General features: G+C 61.9%; 2 protein-coding genes across 9 annotated transcripts in view; both read left to right on the top strand.

Moving 5' to 3' along the window:
• SOX13 (SRY-box transcription factor 13) overlaps positions 1-20,724 on the top strand; it is a 39,073-nt gene extending 18,349 nt beyond the window's left edge. For 4 of the 8 annotated variants that reach the window (XM_040535944.1, XM_040535943.1, XM_040535942.1 and 1 more), the window contains exons 2-14: positions 13,277-13,478; positions 14,069-14,174; positions 14,327-14,413; positions 14,729-14,901; positions 15,542-15,610; positions 15,731-15,845; positions 15,925-16,007; positions 16,104-16,263; positions 16,498-16,607; positions 16,688-16,784; positions 16,874-17,017; positions 19,260-19,476; positions 19,566-20,724. In XM_040535944.1, coding sequence (XP_040391878.1) covers positions 13,278-13,478; positions 14,069-14,174; positions 14,327-14,413; positions 14,729-14,901; positions 15,542-15,610; positions 15,731-15,845; positions 15,925-16,007; positions 16,104-16,263; positions 16,498-16,607; positions 16,688-16,784; positions 16,874-17,017; positions 19,260-19,476; positions 19,566-19,839 — 1,836 coding nt within the window. In that variant the 5' untranslated portion in view covers position 13,277 and the 3' untranslated portion in view covers positions 19,840-20,724. Of the gene's footprint in view, positions 1-1,562; positions 2,843-13,276; positions 13,479-14,068; positions 14,175-14,326; positions 14,414-14,728; positions 14,902-15,541; positions 15,611-15,730; positions 15,846-15,924; positions 16,008-16,103; positions 16,264-16,497; positions 16,608-16,687; positions 16,785-16,873; positions 17,018-19,259; positions 19,477-19,565 lie in introns of those variants that run through there. The other 4 variants (XM_040535946.1, XM_040535945.1, XM_040535940.1 and 1 more) reach the window with 3 other exon arrangements.
• Positions 7,382-13,270, top strand: LOC121059277 (glutamate receptor ionotropic, NMDA 2D-like). Its single transcript, XM_040535947.1, has 2 exons — positions 7,382-10,970; positions 11,013-13,270. The coding sequence occupies exons 1-2, from the start codon at positions 10,270-10,272 to the stop codon at positions 11,335-11,337; spliced, it is 1,026 nt and encodes a 341-aa protein (XP_040391881.1). The 5' UTR covers positions 7,382-10,269; the 3' UTR covers positions 11,338-13,270.
• Positions 20,725-21,543: the final 819 nt, after the last annotated feature.

The following is a 21,543-nucleotide window of genomic DNA, read 5'->3' as shown; positions in this document are numbered from 1 at the left end:
AGCTGCCTGGTTTTGGGTGTCTGACAGCAGCTGGGTCTGGCCAAGGGGCTGGCAGGGGACTCATGCTCGCCAGAGCCGCGGTGGCCCCGGGGTCGGGCGGTCCCCGCCTGGGGGTCCATGGAGCCCTGACCAGGCAGCGCCGGGCTGTCCCGAGCTCTGCTTGTTTATTTTTCACCAACTTTGGAGTTTTTGGTTTCATTGTGCTGCGGGGAGGAAGACTTGGGATGCTTTAAAAGTTTTACATGATGCATCACCAGTTTCCACCCAGTTTTAGCCCAGTAAAAACCAGACGAAAGGGAAATAAATTAGGGCAGCTTGTGGCAGTCCTGCTGGAGAATATCTCGGTGCCTTCACCCCGTCCTGTGCCTTTTGGAGAATACCTTCAGGAGCCAAATCTGCTCCCTCTGGCAGTGTGGCGGTGCTGCTGGCCCGGCCGTGCCCCATGCCCCCGGAGCTCCTTGGTGCGAGAAACGCGTGGGTTCATCCAGCGCTGCTGCTTCCAGCAGGAGAAAAGTTGGCGGGGCCAAAGGCATTGACTTTTGGAATGTTTTCCGTGGCTTGGAAGCCCTCCCTGCCTCCCTTCCACTCCGCCGCGCCGTCCCCACCTGCTCCAGGACCATATGTCCCAAGCTGGAAGCGCTCCAGCCCTGAAACAAGGGCCCTTGGTCTGCCCAGTCCCACCAGTTTGGCACCGGTGGGGGAGAGGAGAGGCTGAGGAGGTGCAGGGGGCACCTCTGGCCGGCGTAAGAAATGCCTCAGCTGCTTGGACAGGGCAGTTAAAAAAAAAAAAAAACAAGCAGGGGATGCAGCGGCTTGACCCGGCTTCCACAAAGCATTTGTGAGAGCCGGCCGAAGCACGTGCTTGGAGGGGAGCAGGGCACGGGGACACTGCCAAAACTGCCGTGTCCCCTTCGCCTCCAAGCACCACACCAGCACCTTGGACCCAGAAGAGGTTTGCAGCTGCTTTTAGCTAAAAATGTGTTGGTTTTGAGGGAGAAAGCCGCTTCTGCGGGTGTTACTCTAGAGGGAGGCTGCCCTCCCCGCCGCCTTGTCCCGCTTTGCAGCCCTTCCTCTGAAGAAGGCCGATCGGGAGATGGCTCCGAAATGTTTGAAATTCTGCCTCGCCATAATTTAATGCTCCATTACCAGCCAGGCCCGCTCGAGGCATGTGGCCGTTATAAAAGATGCAGCCTGGTGGCTGCAGAGGCCGGGCAGCCTCCCCCCGTGCCTGCCCCCGGCTGCCTTATCAGAGAGGAACGAGATAAGGGGGCTCATCATTAGGGCAGCCCTGTGTGCGCTCACTGGCCCCGGCCAAAATCTGCTGGCCTGAGTCATTATTTTTTTAAATTCTGGCTGGCGAAGGTGGCTGATGGCAGTTCATCGTCTGCTGGGAGGAGAGGGTAAGGCTGTAAATTAAATACGACAAGGAGAATTAAAAGAACGTGGGGTAGCAGGAAGCCCAGAGGGGGGCATTTGATCCTCTTTGCCCTTGCGAAATGGGGTTATTGTGGTCTTGGAGTCTGGAAAGAAATAGGAACAGGTCGGGAGAAGTACCTGGAGGCATTGGCAGCCTCTCCGGCGCCGCAGTGCTGGGGCTGCCGCCTTCCCCACGGCGTGGCCCCGGTGGTGTCCTGGGGGTGAGGGCCAGCGGGTGGCCCTGGGTGACAGCAGACAGCCTGTCCGACCGATGGGGCTGGCGCTGGGACACAGCAGAGCCTGGCCGAGGAGCTGCTGGTGCAGAGCAGAGCCGTGGTGGCACGGGGACGGGCGGAGAGGAGGCTTGTCCCGCTGCCACACCGAGCGGTCATCACCCACGGGGCTGTCACCTCGTGCCGCTCCTGCCTGGGTGCCCCAGGGGGTGCAGGTTTCCAGCATGCGGCCCTTGGACCCTCGTAGTCTTCCTCTTTTCTCCTGGGTGGGTGCTGGTGGCGCGGGACGGGTCCGTTTTACAGCCTCGTTCAGAGAAAAAGCAGAAAAAGCAGAGGTAGGTGGTGGCGGCGCATTGGGTTGCAGTGGGCATGCAGAGCCCGGGCTGCTGCTGTGCTCCACGCTCAGCCCCTGCTGTGCCAGAGACATGTCCCCGGTCCTGGGCACCCCCTGTCCCTCCTGCCATTGTCCCATAGCTGGCAGGGGGCTTTGTCCCCGCTGTCCCATGCGGGGTGAGCATGAGAGCAGAAGGGGTGGTGGCACTGGTCCTTAACGGCAAGTGGTGCTGGGCTGCATGCGCCCGAGAGGAGAAAAAGTGCAGAGAGAAGAGGAAAGGAGAGAAGAGAGGACAGGACAGGACAGGACAGGACAGGACAGGACAGGACCAAGGGCTGAAAAACAGCTGGGAAGGCGCTGGGCGCACAGCTGGTCCCCAGCGTCCTGAGGCCACTGCTGCAGAAACTGGGGACGGGGCAGGGCTGGGACAAATCCTGCAGGGCAGGGCGAGCGTGGCTGCGGGGATGGAGCGGGTGTGCACGTGTGTGCACGTGTGTGTGAGCTGGACAAGGGGGGAGCCACCTCCTGCAGCCCCTCTCCACCTGCCAGGAGCTGCTGGAGCCAGGGCTGGGGAATTTAGCGAGGCCCTGCCCCGGCCCAGGGCGGCAGCCGCCTGCCTGCCCGTCGGGGAATGCCAGAGCCCGGCTTATCTTTTGTCTGGAACAATAGAGGGCTCGGCCCTATTGTTCTACCTTGCACGCCCAGCCGGAAAGCAAGTCCCCTGGGGCAGGGGCTGCACAGGAGCTGCCTCTGGGGCTGCTCAGCGTGGGGGGATTTGCTGGCAGAGCTGCCACAGACACGGACACAGACACGGACACGGACATGGACATGGACATCCCCATCCCCACGGGCTCGGCAGGTGAATTCCCCAGTGGCTGAGGCTTGGGAGCTTTCCTGCTCAGTTTTCTCACCGTGATGTGGGCTCTGGGGAAGGGATGCCAGGAGCTGGAGGGTTAGCGTGAGGGTGGCCTCTGGGGGACCCAGCCGTACCTGCGTGGGCAGCGGCAGGGCAATGTTTGCCTCTCTGGAGGCTCCTGGGCTGCGATTTGGGTGTCTAGGTGCAATACCTGCCCCTGGGCTTCCTATGCCCAGCTGCAGTGCTCTCAGCCCCAGCTGATGGTGTTAAATACCCCTTCCCCAGACCGTGCTCAGCCTCTTTTTGCTGCCTGAGCTGCACCCCCTGCAAAAAAAACAGCGTGCAAGGCAGCGGGGCGTGCACGCCTGCGTGTGTGTGTGCACAGAGCAAATGTGCCGGCCCCTGGCCCCGCTAAGCCGTGCAGGAGCCAGCCGGGACGAGGCACGTGGAGCCAGGGGCTGCCAAAGCCCTTTGCTGCCGGGAGCAGGCTTGGGGACCCGAGGGGAAGCGGGGACACAGCGGGGCACAGCGGGGGGACAGGTGCCACCGGGGCTGCACGGGCACAAAGAGCCCCTTGTGCGCTGCGGGACACGGGGGTGGCTGGGGGCAATCGGACACCCCCTTGCAACAGGGGAGAGCCGCCTGCTTCTCGCTGTAGAGTCTCTGCTCTCGTCTTCGCCGTGTTTTTGTTGTGCACTGAAAATAATCCTGGCGGGGCAGGGAAAGCTTGTCCCCAAATCTCTCTGCGTGACCAGGATTTCGTGGGCTTTATCTCCTCCGAAATGAGCGGGGAGAGGGGTGAGGCGTGAACCCAGCCGTGTGGGGTGGTCTCGGTTTGTGGGGTGGCGGCTGCTGGATCCCTTTAGCCCTGCAGGGTGATGGGTGCTGGTGCCCCCCCACCGCCCTGGCAGCTTGCTCGTTTCTGTGCTGGTTGTGGAGCTCTGCAGACTCTGCTGTGCTCAGAAGCGATGAGCTGGGACCGGGAGCTGCCCCGGTGTTAACTTTGGGGATGGTTTAACCGGTGCCAGAAAAGCTTCCAAAAAAAATGTGCTTGGGGCAGGTGAGCGGGGAGGGAAGGAGATGGTAGAAATGCAAGGCTGGGAGGCATCGGCCGGATCCCTGCACCCTGGCAGAGGAGGTTTCATGGAGGTGTGAGCCAAGTCCCCATCCTCATCCCTGTCCCCATCCCTCTGGGCTTCCCTGCCTGCCTTGATGACACTTTGCAAGCCCAGGTGGTGCTGCTTGTCCCCAGGCTGGGGACAGCCCCAGTGCTCGGCCGGGTCTGCCGTGCGACCTCTCCCCTTCGCTTCCCCAGCGCTGTGTTTAGGGTGAGCTCCCTGGGCATGGGGGATGCCGCACGGCCCCTCTGCAGAAGACCCCAGCACCTGCAGCAGGATGAGTGCGAGCTGAGCTGAAGTAATGGTAGCAGCATTTCGGGGGCACAAACCAGCCCCTCTGATTTCTCTCTCGCACTGAGCCCCACATGGCTGCATCGCGAGCCCCATTGCTGCTGCTGAAGGCACACGGAGCAGCGTGGGGACGAGCTCCCCACCGAGTCCTTACCCACAGGGGCCTGAATCCGCCCCGTAAATCAGAGTAACAGCATCCGAGCGACCGCGGCTCCTGCTAATAAGGGAGAGAAGCCGGGCTGAAAGCATTTTCCTCGGGGGTCTTCATCCTGACCCAGGCAGCCGTGACCACCGAGCTGAACCGCGGCAGGAGCGGGGCTCGGGTCACCGTTAGCAAGGGTGTAATGGTTTGGGGGGGGACGCTGGGCAGCTGCTGGCGCCGATGCTTGGGGCTCCTTTTGCTTTCCCAGGGAGCCTGGCCTTGGCACCGGCAGCTCCTGTCATGCCGGGAAAAATCTGTTGTCCAAATGTCAAACAGCCCCAGCAGCTGGGAGGTAGCGGCAGCCCCTGTCCCGAGCCCGGGCAGCAGCTGGGGAGGGCGAGGTGGCCTCGGTGGCGCCTGTGTCCCTCGGTGGCCAAGCGAGCCAGCACAGCTCGGGTGCACGGCCCCGTTTGCTGCAGTTACAAAGCCGCAGAAGGTGAAACCGAAGGTTTCCGGCACGCTGCAGGTGGCTGGGTTTTGGGAAGCGGGCAGAAGTGTGCGAACGTGGGGTTTTGGCTTCGGTGCCACCTTTGAGGCACCCCTGTGCTCCTCTGGGTGCTCACGCATGAGCCTGGCTCACGTGGGAAGCACGAGGGTGACCAGACCCCCCCCACCCCCCCCGAGGGAATTCCCCTCCAAGCCTCGGGGGGGCAGCTGGAAAAAATGACATTGATGGAAGGTGTAAAATGGCACGAGAAGGTCAGCAAGGGCTGAGAGAGGGGAGGGCATCGTGCTCCATGCCAGGGGACCCTTGGTCCTGAAGTGCTGGGGCACACAGCTCTGGTACGGGGTGAGCCGAGCGCCCTCGTGTAAGAGCCGGAGAGGAAAAGGGTCAAACGTCCTCGCCCCTCCATCATGCGATAGGAAAGTACTGTTTATGAACAAGTCGAGTCAAACGTGCCCCGTGCTCTGCCTGGAAATGCTGAGTGAGTGAAATTGCACAAAAAGTGCACCGAGATTGGCCCCCTCGATAAGCCCCAGGGCCGCGCCTGGGTGCGGAGAGGCTGCGAAGGAAAGGAGGGCGACGGCGCTCACCGCGCTGCCTCGCCGCGCTCTGCCGGGTGAGTTGGCCTCGTTGTTCGCCTCCTGGCTCTGCTCCCCTTACGGGAAGGGTTTCTTTATTTGCCTTTTTTACCCCCCTTTTTCTTTAATTTCTTTTCCATAATTGATTGTTCGCTTCAAATCGATTGCATTGTGAGAGGTGGAGAGGGGGGCGGCTGAGCAGGCTGCTGGCTGTATCGATGGGTAGGGGAAGGCACGGGGGGTTAAGGGGTCCTGGGTCTGGAAGAGGTGCTGAGGACCTCAGCCAGGTCTTCTGTCCTGTGGGACGCTGTTGATGGGGCCGTGGGCCTGATCCTGCCACCCCCGCAGGTGCCTCGTGCGAGAGCTCGGTGGTGCAGACCAGGTTTGCTGCTGCTTCCTCCACCAGCAAGCATTCTGCGAAGGAGGAGGCTTGTTTAAAAATTACTTCTGGTGCAGAAAAAAGGAGAGAAAGAGTAAATATGCGTTCTTCAAAGTTCCTCTCTCCTCTTGCTTCCCCTGCATCTTGTTAACGTGCTTCGATATCTGTATCTCCTGGGCTTGTGATAAAGGGAAGAAAGGAAGGGCATGGGAAGGGGGTGCAGTAGGAAGGGGGTCTTGGAAAATATTACGGTTGCAGGGCTTATATTTTCCCCTGAAGTATTTAGACCTGCAGGGGAGGGTAATTTTTTTTTCTTTTAGCCCTTCAAACAAAAGCACTGTTCTCAAAGACCTGTGAGCGAGAGCGCTTTGAGTGCCGGTGCGTGCAAAAGCGCTGCTGCGCCGAGCCGCGCGGCTTCCCGCCGGCGTTGTGCAGGGTGCAGAGCTCTGCAAAGGCTCAGGAGGGGCTGCTCCCCCCTGGTTGTCCTCATCTGCTGCCAGCAGCCCCCCTCAGAGCCCCCCTTGCTCCCCAGGACCGGGTTGCAGCAGGTCCCCCCCCTTGGTGCCACCATTTGTCCCCTTCTGGTCCCCCTGCTGCGGGGCACAGGGCTATCTAAAGACATTTTCACGCCAACCTGGGCGAGAAACCCATCCAGCTGCAGAGCTGAGGCTGGTGCACGAGCTTTTTCCTTATCGATACCAAAAGGAAAAAGAAAGAAAAACAACAAAAACCCCGCAGACTGTCTCGTCCCAGGGCCAGGAAGCGGGGATGACCGGCGCGGTCCCCTGCCCATCACGTGGGCAGCTGCTGGGACTGTTCCCCGCGCCCGGTTCCCCTTGGGCTTTGCACGGCTTTGAATAATTCCAGCGCGATGGAGTTTCCTCCACTTCCCTGATGAGATCACTCCCCGCCTAATAAATCTTGCAGCCAGGAAGTTCCACCTGATGTGCAGTTTAATTTTTCCCCTACTCAAACCCATCCCATCACTCATCTCGGTAAAGGAAAAATGTGTTTGGGCCGGAGCTGCGAAGGCGGTGGACCCGTGCCAGTTTACACCCCGAGCCGGCTCCGGCTGCCTCTTTTTGTTCAATTTTCTCCTTTTTTTGGTTCGGATGCTGCTGTCGGGGGTGCGGTGGGATGTGATGGGCTCTGCCGGCCGGGCTCGCGGGAGGCTGAGTCCCTGTGTGGTGCTCGGCGCCTGGCAAACCCCGTGGCAGGAGCCGGCTGCTTCCATCTCTGGGGTGAAAACATGCAGGAAAATAACACGTGCTGCTTGCTGGGCTTCACCTCCTGCTGTGGCAGCCTCAGGGTCGTTCTTGTTCCTTATTTTGAAGCTTTTCCTTAAGCTAGAGCATCACAGCAGTGCACCCGAGGGCGAGCAGAGCATGAGTCCGGCTATTGCATCCTTAGGGTAAGTGCTGGTAAATCAGATGTGATTTAATTCCCCCTGGGCCAGCACTCTGGGGCTCTCTGCTCGCTGTCAGGTGGGGGTGGACGTTGGGGGGGGGGGGGGGGGGGGGGGAAGGGCATGGGGTGGCAGAGGGGGGGTCCCAGCAGGGCCCTGGTGCTGGGAGGCAGCGTGGGGAGGGAGCAGCTGAGTAAGACAGGAAGGCACCGTGCCGTGATGTGTCCCTCTGCCGTCTCATAAGAAACCAGAGCAAGGTGGTAAAAGAAACCTCAGAAGCCCTACGAAAGCAGCACCAACAGCACGCTGGAAATTGTTAGTAAGAGGGGCCATCAGGAGGAGGGGGAAAAAACCTGCGCGGGCTGCAGATGGGCTCCCGCACCCAGCGAGCACACACGGTGTCTGGACATCGCCATTTTCAGGCAGGCTTTTGCTTTCCCTTTCCCACACCGAGCATCCTACAGGGCTGCAGCATCACCTTGCTGCTCCTGCCCGTTCCCCTTGGCACTGGGCTGCCTCCTCCGGGCACGGCTCAGCACCCGGAGCCACGGTGGGGCTGGGGCATGGTTCAAGCCATGGGGTTATTCCACAAACCTCTTAGGAAGGTGGGACCCGAGCCCTGTTCCCCTGGAAGGACTCCGTCTGCTGCTGCTCACAGGCGCTGTGCACAACCTGGGCCCTTCTCCTGCTGGCATGATGTAGATCGATTCTGTCAAGCAACCCAGATCCTTTCCTTCCCCTCTGCCACAGCCCCAGATTCATTTTTTTTTTCTCCCCGTCTTGCTCGTGTAGATCCTTAAGTGAATTTGGCGATTAACACATTCTGCCCTCTCTCCCCAAGTTTGGAATAGCAGGACTGATTAGATTTCCCCCGAACATCTGAAGGGCTTCTCGGCCGGCATGCATCAGCGAGATATGCATTTCATTAGCCGTCCTAGATGCAGCCCAGGGGCCTTTGAAGAAGGCAGATTGGGTTTTGGGACAGAATTAGTAAATGCTATTCTAGCTGTTTGTAATTGCTTTAGGGTTAAATCTTCCGAGAGCCGGGCAGTAAGAGGAGCCGGGCATTTCTACTTTTCATCTTAGTAATGGAGAATTGGTGCCCCCCCCCAACAAAGGCGGCAGTGCCGGAGCTGTGACAATGCGAGCCCCAAAAGCAAAGGGGAAAATCCTTCCCCTGTGGGGCACGAGTCCCGGCCCTGTGGGACCGGGGCCAGAGGGGAGCTGAGTGCCGAGGGGGTGCAGGTGCCCCTTGCTGGGAGTTTCCGTGACGCTGACGCTGTCCCCGTTGTGTCACCGCTTCGCCCCGATGTTTCCGGAGGCCGTTACCCTCCGCAACGGCGACATTGCCTTCAGGGAGCTGCTGGAGGCTGGACAAAGCGCCATCTGTTTCGCTTGGGCAGTGGGAATCCCAGCTCTCGCTCAAGCTGGGGCTTTGCCTGCGAGCCCCCAAGGTTTTGCCAGGACAGAGACCCCAGGTGGGGGCCGGGGGTTGATCTGGGACAGCGAAGGAGCCACCGCTGGAGCAGGGATGCTCGTGTGGGCATCCTGCCTCCAGCAGGGCTTGGCAGGCAGGTGTTGTCCTGCTGCCTTGGTCCACACTTGCTGGGTGCTGACCACAACCACAGGGCCGTTGGCCTCCCCAAATCCCACCGCCCCCCCCGGCTTTCCAACGTTCGCCCTTTTTGGCACTGGTTTTGTGTTTTTTTTCCCAGCAAGCCGAGCTCTCGGCAGCCTTCTGGGAAAACGGAGGCCGGGGCTTTCCGTGGGAGCCAGGGGCAGGTAAGGTGTTAGAGAGGATGTGTAAAGCACGGGCTCGCCCGAACGCAGCGCGTTTCCGCTGCTGCAGCGCCTCGGTTTTTGGGGCAGGACGGGTGCGCGCTGGGGAACGCGTGCCCTGCGAGCGCCGCTGCTGCTCCGTGTCCCCCGGACACGTGGAGCTGTGGCTGTCACGTAGCGGCGGCGTTTCTGCTGCTGGATAAGTTCGGCATCCAGACGTCTTTTGGGCTTAAAACCTGCTTTTTCAGTAAATGCCGGGGTCTCGCGCTTTCTTTTTGCTGAGCGTTTCTGGGTGGCGATCCTCAGTATTCGTGAATGGGTCTGTGCGAGAGCCCTAACGGCGATTCCTGCGGCAGCCTGGCTGCGAGCCACGCAGGCTGCACTTCCCAGCTCCGCCGTGTCCCTGCCAGTGTCCCCAGAGGTCACCGTTTCCTCCCGCTAGTGACAGCGCGGCGGTGGGGACAGCAGATAGGCTTTAGGGCGAAGGGCCGGAGGCTGATGGCAATCCTTCGTGAGCCCCCCCAGAGCTCAGAAAGGTGAGAAGCAAAGCCACAACCCCACTATTTGACACCCACTGAAGACCCTCTCCCATCAGCTGCTGGCTGCTGCCCCCTCTCCAGGCAGCAGCCCACCAGGGGACGTGCCACGTCCCCGCGGGATGGCAACCCCGTGAACTTCCCAGCTGGGGGCCTTCACCTCGGCCACCCCCACGGGCACGGAGCAGCCCCGGCAGGAGGAAGCCATCCGTTCTTTTATGTGCGAAGGCACGCTGGGCGGAAACGCTTGGAAAGGGCCCCGAAAGGACATTCCAAGTCTGGCAGGAAAGCGGCCCGCTCGTCTGGCAGGAGACGGGCTATTGTCTGTGCCGGTGGCCAGAGGGATTCCTTGGGCCTGTGTGGAAGGAGAAAACCTGTGCGTGGCCTATTTTTTTTTTCCTCTGCCCTCTCCCGAGGGGGTGCTGGGGGCACAAGCGTGGTGGTGGCGACGCGTGGCTCCTGCCCGTGATGCCTTCACGCCGCCCTGGCTCTTGGTACCCCCTCCAGTTTTTGCCCTTGGCCATGCTTTGTGCTTTCTCCCTGGCTGGGGAGGGATATATATGAACTGATAATTTTCTGCTGTAATTGTGTAGAAAGAGGAAAAGTAAAAAGCTGACAGCCTCCTGGCTCCCCTGGTCTACGTGATGGGGCCAGTAATAAAATCTGGGCAGCCCAAGTCGCCCTGTCAAACATTGGGATGCTCTTCTTGTGTCCCACTTCTGCCGAGTCCTTGGCATTGCAGTCCCATGGGGAGGGAACAGCCCTGGCTGGAGGCAGGATGAACCCCGGGGTGAGCAGGGGTGCAGGACCCAGCCTGCCCCTGCGCTCACCCTCTCTCCTGGGCGGAATTGCCCAAATGGGATCTTCTCTGTCACTCTTCCTCACAGCTCAGGGGAGTCTGTATGCTTGTGGCTTTCTGCCCCCTGCACTCGCTGGTGTTTTTACAAGAGTTTGGGTTTCACCGAGCCTCAGCGCATGCGCCCCAGCCCTGCCGAGCCGTAGGCAGCCGCCCTGCGAGCACAAACCCTCCGTACCCATCCCACAGCACACATTGCTGCCTTTTTCCCCCCATTTGTGCAACTGGGACAACCAGCCCGCAGGCAGGAGAGGCTCTGGGGGCCGGGGGGGGTCAGCAGGCGGCACACACTCATCCCCCCCCCCTCCGTGGTGCCAGGCTGCTGCCGGCTCTGCCCCTGCCCCTTGGAGCCGTTGTGCGATGCAGACGGGGCAGATAGGATCAGCGTGCAGCCAGGAAGGGTGGCACAGCACACGGGGAGAATTGCAGGACGTGCCATTGAGGGGTGCTAACGGAGGAGGAAAGCGGCCCGGCAATACGCTGTCGCCGTCCCGAGGTGGCAGCCCCTTGGGCTGGAGGTTTAGCTGGCACAAAGCGGCTGGTGCCTGTTGGAGGCAAGATGAGCAGGTGATGCATGCTGGGGATGGATGTTTTAGGGCTTTGGTGGTCGCAATAAGCCCCCCTCGTGCTGCCCAAAGGCTCCTGGGGGCACCTTATCACCCCCCCCCCCCCCCCCCCCCCCCCCGTGGGCTGGTGGCACTCATTTGTTGTGAATCCTGCCTGCGCTGTGACTCCCCAGGCGGGCACTTCTCATCCATGCGCCGTTCGCTCCGTTCCCCTCCACCCTTCATTAAACGGGAAACATTAAAGGTGAAGATCTGTTACATGAAGACATGTTCCCGGTGCCAAGGCAATTGTCCCCGTCCCTATTGTCTGCGCAACAGAGGAGCCCTTGAGCTGAGCACCTGAGACTGCCGGCACAGGCCTGGTACAGAGCGAGCCTGTAACAAGATAACTGTGCGCTTTTCTCCTTTTTCTTCTCCATTTTTTTTATATATATATTTTTTTCTGTTCGGCAAACCTTACAATAAACCCACAATGAGGCCCCTTTCAACAGCCCCCTATTAAAGCACCAGCCCCATTTTAAGAGTAAACTTCCAGCGGCCCCGGGAGGTTAAGGACAATGGGAAGGTGACCTGCTGGAGGAGTGGGATTTGATAGGAGATGTGTTCCTGGAGGGGAGAGCAGGGGCAGGAAGGCGAGGAGTGGGGTTTTTGCCTTTAAAGACAGGCTGAAGGAAGGTGCAGGGGTGCTGTCACTGCTTCTCCTCTCCCATGCTGGGTTCAGGTTGTTGCTGTTGCTGCTCCCCCAGCTTCGGTCCGTGCACGTGGAGCTGCGCTCAGCACCCAGCCAAACTCCCATCTTTATTCCCGTTTTTATGCCTGCATCTTCCCCTGAATTATAAGAATACCTGAGGCAATGAGCACCATGCTTTGGTGCCTCAGTTTCCCCGCCTGCAGCACGGTGAGAGCACAGGACCACGGGCCACATCCTGCCCCTTGCTGCTCCCCCAGCTCCGGCTCCCAGCGGCTCGATGGGTGCAGCACCCGCAGCCACAGGGCACGGCTTCCCGCTGGCTCCCCGCCATCCCCATTTCGGTGCCAAAAGCGCCCGGCCGAGGCGTGCCGAGGGCACACGGGGTGTGTTTTTATTCCGGTGGGGCTGGGAGGGACGCGCGGTGGCAGTGCCCGGGGTCCCCTCCTGGCCGCCCCCCGAGGTGGGCTGGGGGCAGGAAGGGGCGACGCGGGCGGTGCTGCAGGATGCGGGCAGATCCCGTGCGATGCCGGGGCCGGGAGGAAGCCCACGAGCCCGGAGAGCGCGATGATTTGTTCAGAGAAGGGCAGGGAACTGAGATTAAAAAAAGCCCTGCTAAGATCAGAAACTCTGGCGCGCACAGTGCCCCATTGTTGAGCTGTCACACTTCCCTTTACTTTATTGCTTTTGTCCAACACCCTATTGTTCCACTTCCTTTTGTCCCCTATTCAGAGCCCTGGCTTTTCATTACCCAGCCGGCCTTGTTGTTTTCGTTTCTTTTGTTTGAAGTTCCTGAGAGGAAGGTTTTATTTTCAGCGGGTTGATTAATTCGCAGCTTGAGCTGGCCTTTGTTTGTTGTGTCACCGCTGCCCCGAGTCGGGCAGCCGGCTTCGGCCTCCAGCCCGAGCTGCCCGGCTCCCGTTTTGGGGGGCCCCGAGATTCTGAGGGGCAGGCGTGAACCCCCGGAGGGTGCAGGTCTTGGGGGTCCCTGCTGTGGGGTGCAGACCCCCCCCTTCCCCAGCACACCGTGGCCCCTGCAGCCCCTGTGGTCCTGCACCCTCCAGCCTGGATCCCGGCGATGCAAACCCCGTCCTTAATGGCCTCCTTTCCCCTTTATTCCTCCCTGAAAGGCGAGCTTGGGGAGGGCGGTGTTTGCTGCCATTCGTGCTGTGCAGCCTGAGGGTTGGTGGCCCAGGAGGGGAAATCCCTGCTAGGAGCACCGCAGTCGGGCTCTTCCCCTTGCCCCTGTGCAATCCCGTTGCAGGGGATGCGGTCCAGGCTTGTCCCATTTGGGAATTCAGCCTCTGCCACCCGGCACTGGCAGACCCTATGGAAAAGGCTGACCGTGGCGATGCTCGGTGTCCCCTCGGGTCGCTTCAGAGCCCCGCAGTACTCAGCCAAGGGCCAGCAGCCCCAGCACGGTCATGGAAACCCCGCAGAACAGTGAGAGCACAGCTTCAGCAAGACCATTGCCCCTGCAAACCATTAGCATGGAGCACCCTGCTATGGGGCAGGGCTGGGCAAAGGGGTGCCCCTGCTCTGGGGGGGAGCAGAGGGACCCCATCTCCCCGCTGACAGCCCCGCCACCCCGCAGGATGTCCATGAGGAGCCCCGTTTCTCCCCACCTGGAGCTCGATGGGGCGGGCAGCATGGTGAACTGCACCATCAAGACGGAGGAGAAGAAGGAGGGCGGCTACGAGTCCCCGCCGGGGGCTGCCCCCAGCGCCGAGCCCCGTCCCAGTGACCCCCCGGGACCACCGCCGAGGGAGGCCACGGACCCCCAGGCCCTGCCGCAGGTGGGTCCCACGGCTGTCACCCCCCCACCCCAGTCCTGGCCTTGACTGAGCCCAGGTCCTACCGGGCTGGCAGCGTGCTGCATCCCGCCCCGGGCAGACGGGGTTGTTGTTTCCCCGAGCTTTTATTCCTCATCCTGAGGAAATGAAGCTGAAACCTGAGGCTCCCCCAGGCTTTCTGGCCGCTGCCGATGCCCTCGGGTCAGCCCTGGGATTTGCCTTTGGCCTGCAGCCTCCGTGGCCGCCTGCAGACCTCCTCCGCATGGAGCCCTAGGGCCACCCTCTCATTTTCCCACTTCAGTTGCTCTTAGGCTTCCTCTTCCCCTGGCCCGTAGCCTCCCAGGCTCAGAGGAGAAGGGCAGCCTAAAAAAGTAGCAGCAACCTCCTGCAAACGAGTCCTGGCCACAGGAGGAGCGCTCTCCAGCGGGGCTGCTCCCCAGGGGTTGGGGATGTGCCGCAGGGTTGCGTGGTCCCGTGGCCAGCCTGGTGGGGCTGGCTCTGAGCATCCCACCGGCTCAGCACCACCTGCCTGGAGCCCCGTGGATGTCCCTGTCCATGGGAACCTCCACCAAGTGACAACGTGTGTGTTGCAGGAGTCCCACTCGCCTGCCAGTGATGTGCTGGAGCCCCGGCGCTCGGCCTTCGAGCCGGCTGTCAGCAGCCAGGAGAAGCTGGACTTCAACAAGAACTTAAAAGAGGGTAAGAAAGGCTTCTGTGATTTACCCCCCGGCTGTTTTCGGAAAGGTTTGGGATGGGAATAGCCATCCCATGCTGAGCCTCGGGCTGTGCTCACGTGGTTCTCGTCTCCTTCCCTCCTCTCTCCTGCCCCGTGTGCCTGCCGCTGGGGACAGTGATGCCAACCATCGAGAAATTGCTGTCCAGCGACTGGAAGGAGAGGCTGCTGGGCCGAAACGCTGCCGAGACCAAAGAAGTGAAGGGTGAGGTCCCCTCCCTGCCTCCTCAGTGCCCACAGGGCCAGCAGCTTTGTGTTCCCCCCGCCAGCAGGAGGGGAGGTGTGAGCGCAGCTTTGTGCATTTTACAGACAGGTATTTCATAACCAAAATGTTTATTTGATTTTTTTGGGGGGGAAGGTTCCTGGTAAGAGCTTGCTCTGATGACATGGGGATGATAGAGCACATTGGGTCTTTTAAACATCCCACGCACTGTCCCCTGGCCACCCTTTGCCCACCTGATGCCTCCCACCCCTTCCCAAGCCCCTGACCCGCAGCCTCATGGCTTCTTCCCTGGCGCAGGAACCCAGGAGAGCCTGGCGGAGAAGGAGCTCCAGCTCCTCGTCATGATCAACCAGCTGTCCACGCTGCGGGACCAGCTCCTGACGGCGCACTCGGAGCAGAAGAACATGGCCGCGATGCTCTTCGAGAAGCAGCAGCAGCAGATGGAGCTGGCGCGGCAGCAGCAGGAGCAGGTGGGCTCGGGTGCCCGTGCAGCCGTGGGGCAGGGCAGCCTGCTCGTGGGGACTGTCCGTCCCTTTGGGGATGGCTTTGGTATCCTCTGGACACAGACACAGGACTGGGGGACAGGGAACAGGGGCAGGGTCGCCCTAGAAGTGATGGGGAGGTGGCTTTGGTGTCGGGGGCTGCAGGATTTTGGTGTCTGTCCAGAAACTGTCCCTATTTCCATGCCCATCCCAAGACTTCCTATCGTGCTCCTTGCTACCAGGAGGCTCGGTCGTAGCTGTCCATCCCCTTCTGCCTGCTGAGGATGGCGGCCAAAGGAGGTCCTCAGCATCATGTGCCCTTCCTGACTGCTCTCTCCTTTCTCTGTAAACATCGATTTATTCCTCAGCAGTGGCCCAAATGATGCCAAGTGCAGGGGTGACATGCCTGGCACATGGGGTGTGGGTGACACGGTCCCTTCCCAGCCTATTTATCACCTTGTGCCTGTCGAGGTGGCTCAGGGGCACCTCGTATAGCACCCTACCCACCCATGGGAGTCCACGGGAACCTCTGCAGCCTCTGCTCTGCCGGTGTAGGGCAGCTCGTGCCCCACTGGGGCTCGGGGCTCCCTGATCCTGCGGCTCAGCCCTGCTGTCTCCCTCCTGCCAGATCGCGAAGCAGCAGCAGCAGCTCATCCAGCAGCAGCACAAAATCAACCTGCTGCAGCAACAGATCCAGGTAAAGGTGGGGAACACCCCGCTGCCACCCCGCAGGGCCAGGCCGAGGGGACGTCGCCCGCCTGCGGTGGCCCACAGGGGTCACCCGGCCTCTCCGCTCCTCTCCCCCTCTTCCCTCCAGCAGGTCAACATGCCGTACGTCATGATCCCCGCCTTCACCCCCAGCCACCAGCCTCTCCCCGTGACGCAGGACCCCCAGATAGCGCTGCCCATCCAGCCCATCCCTTGCAAACCAGGTGAGCGGGGTCCCCGGGGCGCAGGGGCACCCTGCGGGGTGGCCTCGTCCCCCGACGCCTCCGTCTCTGCTCCCTGCAGTGGATTACCCCGTGCAGCTGCTGCACAGCCCCCCTCCTCCCACGCTGAAGAGACCCAGCGGCTCGAGCCACCTCCAGATGCAGGTACAGTCCCAAAGCATCCGTAAACCCCCCCCAAAAAAACCCACAGCTGGGGGACCGAGGGCAGCGCATCACCCTGCCTTCCCTCCTCCGCCGCAGGAGACCTCGCAGCCGCTGAACCTGACGGCCAAACCCAAAGGCTCCGAGCTTCCCAGTGCCTCCAGCTCGCCCAGTTTGAAGATGAGCAGCTGCCAATCCCTCACGCCGAGCCACGGGGCCGCGAGGGACCTGCAGACCAGCCCGTCCAACCTGCCTCTGGGTGGGTTCCCAAAACCGTCACCAACAGGGGGTCCATCCTGAGCCCTCCCCTGGGCACCTCCCAGGGGCAGGAGGCGTCTCTGCTCCGTGGGGTCCCACCTCGCTGGGGTGGGCAGCAGCCACCTCGCTGCTCCATGCGACCCCACAAGCAGCCCGTTAGGTTTGCGAGGGCGGGGCGGGTGCTGCAGGGTTTTGGGGTGCTGATGCTGATGGGTGCTCTGGGGTTTGCCACCAGGCTTCCTGGGCGAAGGCGATGCCATCACCAAAGCCATCCAGGATGCACGGCAGCTGCTGCATGGCCACGGCGGGGCCATGGAGGGCGCGCTGAGCCACCCCTACCGCAAGGTGAGCCAAGCCCAAATCCTCCCCATCTCACCCCAGTCGGTCCCCACCCGAGGAGTAACATCCCCTCCGCCCCCGTGCAGGATCACGTCAGCATTGACACTTCCCCGGTGAAGGAGCGGCTGGAGGAGGCCCCCGCGCACCGCCTGGACGAGGCGCTGCTGACCTGCGAGATGGACGGTAGGGCCGGGGGGCAGGCAGCAGGTCCCGCGGGGCCGCGCCGCCTCCTTCCCCTCGCCCCCTGAGCCGGCCCCGGCTTTGCCTCGCAGGCTCGCGGCACTTCCCCGAGTCCAGGAACAACAACCACATCAAGCGGCCCATGAACGCCTTCATGGTGTGGGCGAAGGACGAGAGGAGGAAGATCTTGCAGGCCTTCCCGGACATGCACAACTCCAGCATCAGCAAGATCCTGGGTGAGTGCCCCGCGGCCGTCCTGCTGCTGCTCCCCTTGGCGGGTGGGCAGCCCCGAGCTATGGTCTGGGGTGAAATGAGGAGCAAAACCTTCTCCTGGCACCCGGTGCACCTGGGGACAAGGCAGCAGGGCCTTAAAAACGTGTGATAAAGGCGTGCGAGGAGGGACAGGGGGAGGTGTGCAGGGGCACGCTGCGTGTCAGGGATGAGGACAGGCCTGGACCCGCTGCGTTTGGCCACCCGGGTCCCTGGGCGCTGCTCACACCAGGGTTCCTGGGTGCTCATCCCATGGGTGACCATCACCTGCTCACCCTGCAGAGCACCGGCAGGGTCCTGTGGGGCAAATTCCTCCTCTGGCTGATGGTGCCCTGGCCAGTTTTGGAGCCCGGCACCATTTTATTGCCATCCTCTCCCACCGGCCTCCACCTGAGCACAGCATCTCTGCTTGCCTCCCTCGATCCTCACCCTTGCCTGCACCCCGTGGTCCTCCTCATCCCTCCGGGATGGTGCTACGGCACTTTGCACCCTCGTCGGTGTCTGTAGCAGCAGCGGCCTCATCCAGCCACGTCCCAGCCCCATGACTCTGATGGTCCTGCAGCAGCTCGCTGTCTCTCCAGCCCTTCCCCGCGGCCGTTTCGCCCCAGCCTCCGGCTATTAAAAGCGAGCGGTGCGGTCTCCAAAGAGCCCGTCCCAAGGGCCAAGCCGAGCGTGCGGCGGCGCAGCGCAGCCCCGCTGTGGGTTACCTACAGCACACGCACCTCGCTCCGCCGCCGGCTCGTTTTAGCAGCTCCGCTTGTTAAAGAAGAAACGAAACAACCGCCAGGCTTTTCCCTTTGAGGGAACGTGCGGGCAGGATCTGCTCGCAACCGCCGGGGGCCGGGGGGGTCTGGGAGCGGGTGCTCTGTGGTGTGCTGGTCGCTCCCACGCTTGATGTCCGTGGCTTTAAATAACTGGCGCCGTTTTCTGCCTGGCAGCCGGAGCCGCGAGCCGCTCGCGGGTGCAAATTTAGCAGGTGAATACCTGCAGGCGAGCGGTCCGGGGACGGTGCTCACCCAGATCAGGGGTTTTGGTTCCTGCGTGCTCTCTGGCACGGTTGCTCCTGAAAACGTGGGCTCAGCACAAAGGGCTGAGCAGGTGGAGGACACCTGAGCAAGGTGGACGTGGGGCGTGCTCGCCTCCATGTTGCAGTTTCCCTGGGGTGCCCGGCTCGTGGTGATGCTCCCTGGGGAGCTGGGCTGGGCTGGGGGGGTGAAGGAGACCCAAGGGAGGGACGTGGAGGCTCAGAGAGGATTTAGGGGATGGGGTCTGTGTAAATGTCCAGCCCAAAAGCCCTGCTCAGAGCCCTGCTGACACCACAGTCAGATGAGGATGCTCACGACCGTGTCCTGTTGACCCTGAGCATCTCCATGGCTGCAGATCCCACACCCCGCTGGGACCTTGTCCCAGGGCTGCACCACTCCCAGCAGGCTGAATCCTTTCCCTGTGTCCAGCTGAGATTTCCCTTGTGGCTGCTGCCTCTTGTCCTCCACCGTGCACCTGTGAGAAGGGCTGAGCTTGGTCTTCCCCATGCCCCTTTCACGTGGTGGAAGACGCAGTCACAGCCCCTGCGCCTTGCCTGAGCCATCCCAGCTCCTGCTCCCTGGTGGCCACCGCTGCAATTCTTCCACCGTGCCCATCTCTCCCCAGAACTGGACACAGATCCAGCTTCAGACCTCGGTGCAGCACCGAGGGGACTGATTCTGTCCCTCCCCAGCCTGGCCCCGGCCAGCACCCTTTGTGCGGTGCCCCGCTTTGCTCTCCTGCCTCGGGTGCTGGCGGAGACGACAATAAAGGTCAGCCAGCGGGGGAATTCGAGTCACACGCTGGTACAGCCTATTTTAGCTGCAGCACCTGCTCGCCATACCTTGGAGAGGGGAGAGCCGTGAAAGCTGTGGCCGGAGAGGTGCCGGGAAGGTCAGGGCTGGGGACCTCTTCCCGGCACGCCGCGGGGCCGGCTGCCACCTGCAGCACGGGGCTCCCATGGGTGCCATCAGCCCTGGCTCCTGTCTCACCTGGGGCAGCCGCATCTCCCCAGGGCCCCACGGTCCAGGGCTGCGTCCCGCTGCCGCGTGCAAATTCAGGTGTGTGCAGCACAAGGGGAGCGTGCACGAGCATGAATACCATGGGAGTGTGCGCGCTGGGCTCGTGGCAGCAGGTGGGGGAGCCGCAGCACGGCAGGGGCTAAGCGTGCCCCTCTCTGCGCAGGCTCCCGCTGGAAATCCATGACGAACCAGGAGAAGCAGCCCTACTACGAGGAGCAAGCCCGGCTGAGCCGGCAGCACCTGGAGAAGTACCCCGACTACAAGTACAAGCCCCGGCCCAAGCGCACGTGCATCGTGGAGGGGAAGCGGCTGCGCGTGGGCGAGTACAAGGCGCTGATGCGGAACCGGCGGCAGGACGCGCGGCAGGGCTACTTGATAGGGTAACGCGCGGGGTGGGGGCAGCGAGGGGCTCGTGCGTCGTCCCCCCCCCCCTAAACCCAGCCGGTGACTGCATCCCCCTGTCCCGCAGGCCCCAGGGCAGCCAGATGCCCCCCGCCTCCTCAGACGTGCTGTACCCGCGGCCGGTGGGCATGCAGCTAACGCCCCCCCTGATGGAGCACTACCTGCCCCGCAGCATGGACCCCAACATGCCCGTCATCGTCAACACGCGCAGCCTCAAGGAAGGCGACGGCGGGGACGACGGGCACTCGGTGGCCGACGGCGAGATGTACCGCTACAGCGAGGACGAGGACTCGGAGGGCGAGGACAAGAGCGATGGCGAGCTGGTGGTGCTGACGGACTGAGGGGGGGCCGGGCGGGGGGCAGGCAAGGCTGGCGGCCCCCCCACGGGTTTGGGATGCGCTGGGAGCAGAGGAGGAGCTGCGATGGGGAGGGCAGGAGCTGCTGCTGCCGCCACCTGCCTTGCTGTCCGGGTGACCCCACGGAGCCAGCACCCGCATTTTGGGGTTGCTGCCCTCGGGAGGTGATGGAGCAGCGACGCACGCTGCCGGGTGTTTGGGTACATGGCCGTGCCACCCCAATGCGCACGGGGTGGCTGCTGCTGCTGGGAGCACGGCTCCACGGCTCGGCTCTGCACTCTGCTCGGGTGCCACCGAGCTGTCCCCTCCCTGCACCCCCCCCCCCCCCACCCCCCAGGAGGGGATCGGGATGTGGGAAAACCTCCCGAGCATCACCCAGCCCTCCACCCCGGCACCCTAGGGACCCTTGCTGAGAGCCTCACCTGCGGCACCCGCCAGCCCCCCAGGACACGGGACGGGGACACGCTCAGCAGAGCCCCCCCCCCTACCCTGCCGCGTCTCCCTCCCGGCCGTCAGAGCCTGCCAGTAAATTCCCACGGAGCCAATTTTAGCTCTCGCCTGGCCGGAGCACGAGCCAAGGTCTCTGAGGAGCTCTTTATGCTCCCGACAGCCCTGGCCCACTTTGTAAATAAAGCGGGGGCTGTTCCCTGCCTGCGCCACTGCCCCGGCCCCCCAGCAGCCCCTGGGTACGTGCCGTGATGCCGGGGTGCATCCCCGGGGGGGTTTTCTCCTCTCGCCCCAGCTCGGTGAGCTGCACCCGCGACCTGCATCGCGCGAAAGAGGCGCAGGGGGAGAGAAAAACAGGGATTTAAAAAAAGGAAATTAAAAGAAAAAAAAAGGAAAGAAAAAAAGAAAATTTTAAAAATGAAAGGAAAAATTAAAAAAAAAGAAAGTTAAAAAAATAAAAGGAAAAATTACAAAGCCGACAATTAAAAAAAAAAAAAGGAAAATTAAAAAAAAAAAAAGAAAATGTAAAAAAATAATAAAATACGACTTCGCTGCGGCCAGCACCCCCCCGGGGCTGGCGGGGGGGGCGCAGCGGGGGCTGTAGGGGCCGGCGCGGAGCCCGTGCTCCGCCGTGTGGCCGCAGCCGGGGCAGCGAGCGAGGCGCCGAGGCTGGGCTCCGGGCACCGTTCCCCCCCCCCCGAGGGGGGGTGTCCTGCCTCCTCGCCCACCCTCCTGCCTCCTTCCCCTTGTCAGTGCTTTATTTATTCCCCCTCCCCGGGCTGCTCAGGCTGGGGGCGGGTGGGTTGTGCTGCGGGGCCGGGGGGGGGCTGGATGCGGCCGTGCCCGCTGAGGGGCAGCTTTTCCTCTCTCATTTTTTTTTTTTAAAGACTGTAAATATAGATAGAGCTTTATTTTGTTAATAAGACGAGTAACTTAACCTGTATATTTCACATACTTGTTTACAACTGTCCCCCCCCCACCCCTTGGCACAATAAAGCTGACTTTTTGGAGCTGAGCAGGGGCTGGGAGAGCTGGGCTGGGGGCTTCACCCCCGCGTTCCCTGCCCCTCTTCCAGCACAGCCCCGAGGCTTTGCTCCCTACGTTTTCTCTCTGCTGTTCCTCAGCTCCTTCTCCTGCCTGCAGGGGGGTCCCAAGCTGCCCCCCCCCTTCCCACCTGTGATTTCTTGGGGGTCTCGGCCCCTCGTAGCAACTTTGGGGCTTCAAACTCCTCCGCCCGGTGCC

The sequence above is a fragment of the Cygnus olor genome, chromosome 24 (assembly GCF_009769625.2).
Source record: "Cygnus olor isolate bCygOlo1 chromosome 24, bCygOlo1.pri.v2, whole genome shotgun sequence".
NCBI classification, from domain to species: Eukaryota; Metazoa; Chordata; class Aves; order Anseriformes; family Anatidae; genus Cygnus; species Cygnus olor.
This window is presented reverse-complemented; position numbering and strand designations above follow the sequence as displayed.